This window comes from Paramisgurnus dabryanus, chromosome 24 (assembly GCF_030506205.2).
Source record: "Paramisgurnus dabryanus chromosome 24, PD_genome_1.1, whole genome shotgun sequence".
Classification (NCBI taxonomy): domain Eukaryota; kingdom Metazoa; phylum Chordata; class Actinopteri; order Cypriniformes; family Cobitidae; genus Paramisgurnus; species Paramisgurnus dabryanus.
In genome coordinates this window covers 13,565,285-13,572,358 of record NC_133360.1, presented here as the reverse complement: position 1 = coordinate 13,572,358, position 7,074 = coordinate 13,565,285, and the positions used below count along the sequence as shown (strand labels likewise).

The window sequence follows — 7,074 nt, the reverse complement described above, 5'->3', positions numbered from 1 at the left end:
AAGTGACATTATTGATGCTGTAGATAATGTTCCAAGATTCGGTGCAACAGTTTGATTGATTTTGTTTTTAAACAGCTGGTTTATAAACAATAAGTTAATATGGGGTTATGTTTCAGGCAGAATTTGGCCCACCAGTTTGTGTACTTTTTCTGTGCCAATGAAAATAGTTACAAAAAAGGGGGCCTTTTATCACCTAATATGGGTACATTTCTTTCTGTCGGGGCACAGATGTTTTTATATTATGTTTAAAATATTTGATTTACAAAGTGAGAGAAATGATATTAAATGATATTATGATATTAAATACTTTATGTAAAAAACTAAATATGGTAGATTTATTAGCTGTATATAAATTATATGCCAAAAATATGATAAAAGGAATTGTTGCTTTTTGATAGATGTTTTGTACGATGTCTCAAAAATCCTTGATTTATTGACTTTTCAAATGGCCATCTGTGATTAAAAACACAAAGCAGCAAGAATCATAGGAATTAACACAACATTTATTTTGTGTTTTAATTTAAAATGAAATGTAAGTACAAAAATAACCTGGTGTTTTGATAATTTCACAGTATATACTCATGATACTGCAAAAGTATTTACAAAAAGGTTAAAATAAAGGTTACACATATCGGTACAATACAACCAATACAATTCACAGAACTGGGAATTAAAAATAATAAACAAAGGACTGACTTTTTACAACGTCTAGTCATTCAAATTGTCTTTATCACCAGTAAAAGTACACAACAAGGTCAAGTGACCCAATAACTAGGCACACGAAATGACATAAACAAAGCCCAAAAATGTGAAAACCATTAAAACAGTCGAATGTACTGTACATTTTTTCACCGTCCCAGTGCCCTCGTAAAAACTGCTACCATTAGACTGTAGCTGGTAATTTCATTGCTTTGTGGGTGGCTCAGTTTTGTCTTCGTGCCAATGTAGCGTCCACCGCAGCGCAAGGTCTGGAAGCGTTGCTGTTTTGGCTGAGTAATCCTTGCAAATACAACCAGCACACGCACAAAACTTTATCTCAATAAGTAAATAGTCCACATCCATACGATTTTCAACCGCATGGCCATTTTTGTGTTTTTATGGTTATGATTTTGCTGTGATTGATGTATCCAACCTATGACAAGTTTAACAAAGACTGTGTGAAGTAATAATGTTGCAATGTGCTGCATTTAAAGGGAAAGTTCACCCAAAAATAAACAACTTGGCCTCACGTCTTTCGAAACCCGTTTGACTTTGTTCTTCTGTGAAACATGAAAGGAATTTATCATGTCAAGCGGGATTTTACTAAATAAAACCTTGAACTCTATAGTATAAAACACTCAACTTTATCTATCTTGAAACCACCTGGTCACCACTTTCATTAAACATGAGAAAAAAACTAAACTTTAAAAAAAAAACTACTGTTGTGGTTCACAGAAAAATCATACGTGTTTGGGTTTATTTTTAAGTAAACTATCCCATTAAAATGTAGCACTGATAACATAAATTTAAATACTAGTGTACAGAGATGTATTGCATTATGCGTGTGGCATTATTCGGAGTGTGGTTGAAAATAAAGGCAGATGAACTATGGATACTATGTGGTGTCTCAAACGTGTTAAAACATAAATAACGCTGACTTCATTACATTTCTCCAATAAATAGTAGTTTGTAGTATATTTACAATATGCACATTGTCAGTTCATCAGTTCGGGCAAAGCAAATGCACACATTTCCCTTTAAGTATGTATTGCATGCGTTTAAAATTATACTAGCGGGGTTTTTTGAAACAGAGGATCCTGTTGTGATGCTATAAGGTTTCAAACAGGGTCTCTCTCATGTCTTATGTGCCGTTATAATATGTACATAGGGGAGAAAAGCTGGCATCCTTAGTAGAGTGAATTTTCCTCACTTTCTTCATTACCTGCAAGACAAAACATAAAACAAGTTTTAATCGACCGATCAACAGAACGGTGGCCTACTAGTGTTTCTTGGGTATTACTCTGGTAGGCATTTACTAGATCTAAAACTCAAATAGATTATTTTATGCAATCGGAGACACAATTTACATAGTGTAAAACCTTGACAGAGTTTTGGTAGAGACAAAATTTGACTTACTTCTGCAGTGTCCATAGTGGCGAACGCCTATGGAGCGACCCAGAAAGCAGGTAGCCCTACGCAGGTGGCATGCACTGGGATAAGTAATGTTATCGTTGCCACAGATGGTTTGCTCATTGATCATGGGCATTGGACAGGGTGCGGTGCGACACATGACGCAGTGGGCGCTGTTGGTCTGGTCCGTCACACAGGTGTGCGTACCAGGACATACGACATTAGAACAGGACTCTGAAAGAATAAGATAAGTTTTAAGAGTCAACATAATGTAAATTTTTTTATTTCCATTATAATAACCGAGATTCTGCTTCAAGTATGCAATGGCGTCCCGCAAGGTTCCGTGTTAGGACACAGAGGAATTTTGAGCATGCAACACATATTTAAAGGTGCAGTTTGTAACTTTTAGAAGGATCTTGACAAAAATGAACTGTATTGTTTTATTACCTTAGAATAAGTCATTTAAATCTACATAGACCGCGAGTCCCCTTACATGGAAGTCACTTTCATGTTTCTAAAGTAGCTATAAATGGACAAATTGCTCTACAGAGTACGTTTCTTCACTACTGTATTTTGTCTTAGACGAGAACATGTTTGTCCTGTGGCGGCAACCGTAGCTTCTCTATGCGTTCCGGTAAAAAGTGGACTGAACCATTGATTGCCATTCACAATCTCATCGCTAGATGCCACTAAAATCTACACACTGCAACTTTAAATGTACTCACATTACATATAAGAGCTACCGTGTAGTGAAATCTTTTCAATAATTTAAAAGCAGGTCATACATTGAAATTGAAAGTGTATAATAATGTAAATAAATTGTGGCTAGACGTTTGCTTTAAAAATGCAAATGGATCTAAATTCTCAGTCTGCAATATTTCAGTTAAATAATAGACTGACATAAGAAAAATGATGGGCTTACTTTTGCACTCCCCTTGGTACATAATTTCCAAGTCAGGGTGACCTCTACAGCGAGCCATCAGAAGGGCGCACTCGTCTTTGTACGAGTTCCCATCGCTCCCACACACAGCGTGTTTAGTAGAGATGTTGGAACAGTCTGGAGAGCACACGCACTGTGGACGTCCACCCTTCATCTTGCACACTTTTCCAAGGCCACAGTTCACACCCTCGCAGTTTTCTGTAATAAAAGAAGGGATATTTATACACTTATAAATATGGAAAGCACTTTAAAATGCCTATTTGAGCATTTTTGAAAATTCTAAAACCTTTTCCCAATCTAAACACTGTTCCTAAAGACATGTATAATGCTTCAACCTAGGATTCTGTACACAACTTTGGTCAAAAATCAAGATATCCTCACTTTAATGATTCAATCCCAGAATTCACTGGGATGAAATGAGTGAAAAAAAATCCATAATTGGCTTATCTATTACAAATAAATCTAATTCATTACATATTCATAAAATTTGTTTTTTATCCATCACTTCCCTTGTGAAAATTAACCATGGTTTTACTACAAATAAAACCAAAAAGCCATGGTTACGATATGTTCTACGTCAAAGCATCATGTGTCGGACTCGGCATGCTTTCAATTGTCCGTTCTACTTCATTTACGTGCCATGCCACAGTAAACAAACTCCTGGTTCTTATTCCTGCAAGTCTTTTAATATCCTGTTCCTTTTCATATGAAGCCACCTCGTGTGCCTCCGAATATCACCTCCGCTGGAAATCACAGTTTCCTCATGATCCGCGAGCCGTCACACATAATTTACGAACTGTCTGTCTCCGGAAGAAATGTAAGGAAGTGCCCCGGTCAGGCGCTGAGTATTAAGGAATGCTTTGAAGCGTCTGACATTGAGAACACACTAGGGAGGTCACTCAGTAGGGTCCGTCAGTCCATATAGTTTTATGATAATGGAAAGCAAACGCCGTGGAACAATATAACAGACTTTCACTTACAGTGTTTTTTTACTGTCTAATGATGTTGATTGTGTTTGAGCTTTATTAGGACCAGACCTCTCCAGCATGTGGCAGACATTTTTCTTTGCGGTGGGCTGGAATTCTCCAACAAAACAACTCTGCTTTGCAATAAGCATTGGGAAAGAGGGAATGCGTCGACGGAATAAGAGGAGATAGCTAGTTTCTGCTAGTTTAATTTTGTTCATCTATTTGTATATTACATATTTTTAACCCTGCCATGTGAAAACCCAACTAAAGTCTTTTTTTGTGATTTACAGTACTGTTTTCTACACAATGTAAAGCTCATTCTGTGAAAATATAATCTTGATAACTTTAATATTGACTGAGACCATTTCAAAGATTGAAATGAAAATTATATGATCAAATTCAAACAAAAAATTAGAATATGACACTTAAGCCTGGATTTCACAGCCAGGGCACATATTTTCCCTAAAAGATCATATAAAAAAGTTAAAAACTATGAAAATGATCAAATACAGTTTGGTCTTCAAAGCATTTAAGCAACAAGATTACAATCTTTCTTATGTGTAGCTTAATGTTAGAGTACTGCATTAGCAATGCAAAGGTCATGGGTTTGATCCCAGGGAACACACATACTGATTAAATATGTAGACTGAATGCACTTTAAGTCGCTTTGGATAAAGCATTTGCCAAATTATGTTTACAAAATTAATTCAAATTCCCATTTTTGGGTTCCTGCTTACCTAGCCGTGTTCAGTAGTCAGCACTTTTCACAACAGCTAATGCAAAGCGAACTAAACATCTGGTGTAGATCCTAACATTTAAAACTTTTTGCCAAATTACATTTCCAAACCAAGATTTGGCTTATAATTCTACATTTATTTTCGGACAATCTCGGCTTTAACTTCCAACTCCAGAGTTCTTTCTAGTGTGTGTAAAAAGATATTTATATAATTTATATCAATGTCTCATAATAATATCAACAACTTTGAACATTTATGAAGACAACCAAGCCTGCCCTTATGAAAATTAACCATGGTTTACTACAGTTAAAACAAGTTACTGTAGTAAAACTATGGTTTTGCTAATAATAATTAATACACCAAAAAAGACGTTTATTACATTTTTACAAAAAAAAAAAACATGGTTCGTTTTCGTAAGGGTGCATGCTTAGACCTAAAGAACAGATACGGGGGTCTGTACCTTTGCATGGCTTGCAAGAAACTATACCCAGGAATCCCAGTAGGCTGACTTCATTGATGGGCAGACTGGTATTTGACCATGCGGTGTCCAGACGGCCAGCCGTGCAACATTCTTCCCTGCTTACACCTCTCATGAGCACCATGTCGCAGCGGTGCTCTGGACCCTGCTGCAGCCAGCACATGCCAGCTAGACACAAACACACAATGAAAACATATACAATCCATATTAGAGACAACAGAGTCCATTAATGCATGTCGATTCGTATTTCTTCTTGATTGCTCGTGTGACATTGCATATCACTGTGAAGAACCTTTTATTAAGAATCAGAAAGTGGATCAAAAAAGTTCATCAAAGTTGTCAAAGGGATAGTTCACCCAAAAATGAAAATTCTGTCATCATTTACTCACTCCCGCATACATTTCTTTGTTCTGATGAACACAAAGGAAGATATTTTGAGAAATGTTTTTGAGAAATGTAAATGACCCCATTCACTTGGAAGTGAATGGGGTCCATGAATGGTTTGGTACAAACATTCCTGAAAATATCTTCATTTGTGTTCAACAGAAAAAAAGAAATTTATGCGAATTTGTAACAACACGAGAGTGAGTAAATGATGACACAATTTTCATTTTTGGGTGAACTATCCCTTTAAGACAAGAACAAGTATTGTTCAAAATTTTAAGGCAATATTATGAAATGTTTGGATCCACTTCAAATGTTGTTGACTAGTGTATTTTAACTACTACAGTATATTAATATGAAATATGGGACTTTATTTATATTTATGTTGTATGTATAGGCTATTTTATAGATTAAATGTTGATATGGTCTCTACATGAAGAGTTTAGTATTAGGATGAAAGGTTGATTTTTAATGCAGATGTCTGGTAGTGTTCAATGATGTTGAAATGCAAATATAAACAGTTTAACGGGCAATTTAACGATGACCCACTTATGCCAAATGAGTCTTATGTCAACAGATCCGCTTCATTAAAACCTAATGACTGACTAACGCACGTTTGTGCACCTGCGCAGTGCGCGCATCACATGAGTAAAACTTTATACTTTGAAATGAAATGCATTGGATCTAGAAACATTTTTTATTTATTGTAAACTCGAGCTGCTGTAGTTTTAAACCAAACAAATAACGTATTAACTTTTCAAAATCACCGTTGTAATTGAGAATCCAGATTAATATCGTTAGCAAAGGCGAAATATCGCGACGTTCACTTACCGTGTGTTTGATGATTTCCAAGAATTTCACAAACTGAAATGAGTATCGCCGCGTGTAGAAGAGCCAAAAAGTTCATGGTGATGGTGAGTACTTCTTCACACAGATTGTCTGAAGTAAGCAGCGACTTTCCTTACAAAAATATATTTGTACGGATAAAAAGACGGTGCGGTCTGTCTCGTGGGCTGTTTCCAGTCGGTTTAGTGAATGGACTTGTTGTAAGTGATTTCGGTCCGCCTCTGTATAAATATTTTGCCCGAGTAAATTATGCTTCTGGGATGGGCGATCATTCCAGCCAGTTACGTTGCTGATGTGGAGTCTTGAAGTGTTGTGTACTTGAGTCAGTTCTCGGATGTGAGGCTGAAAGACTCCCATACTTAATCTCAGTCCGTCTGAACTCGGTTAACCAAGAAATATACAGGAAACCGCAATGGCTAATTTGTGACGTGACGTCTGCTTTTATGCCACATTAAATAGTTTCAACACATCTTACATTCTCCATACATCACGTGGTGGGCTGCTTCCATAATATTAAAGACAAAAATTGATAATCATGTACAACTTTTAAAATACTTTTTAAAATAATTTACAAAAACATGATTACCCTGCTTAAAAAAAACAATAAAACCA

General features: G+C 36.1%; 1 protein-coding gene across 1 annotated transcript; it reads right to left on the bottom strand.

Moving 5' to 3' along the window:
- Positions 1-482: 482 nt before the first annotated feature.
- fstl3 (follistatin-like 3 (secreted glycoprotein)) lies at positions 483-6,781 on the bottom strand. The gene is made up of 5 exons (XM_065246324.2): positions 6,448-6,781; positions 5,215-5,400; positions 3,032-3,247; positions 2,116-2,343; positions 483-1,921 (listed from the first exon to the last, which is right to left on the bottom strand). The coding sequence occupies exons 1-5, from the start codon at positions 6,521-6,523 to the stop codon at positions 1,887-1,889; spliced, it is 741 nt and encodes a 246-aa protein (XP_065102396.1). The 5' UTR covers positions 6,524-6,781; the 3' UTR covers positions 483-1,886.
- Positions 6,782-7,074: the final 293 nt, after the last annotated feature.

Bases quoted from the DNA above. Each gene is read 5' to 3' on its own strand.
- fstl3 (XM_065246324.2), bottom strand. From the start codon at position 6,523: ATGAACTTTTTGGCTCTTCTACACGCGGCGATACTCATTTCAGTTTGT. The intron at 5,401-6,447 runs GTAAGTGAACGT...GTTTGTGTCTAG, and splicing joins TGGAAATCATCAAACACACG to CTGGCATGTGCTGGCTGCAG. The intron at 3,248-5,214 runs GTACAGACCCCC...CTTTTATTACAG, and splicing joins TTCTTGCAAGCCATGCAAAG to AAAACTGCGAGGGTGTGAAC.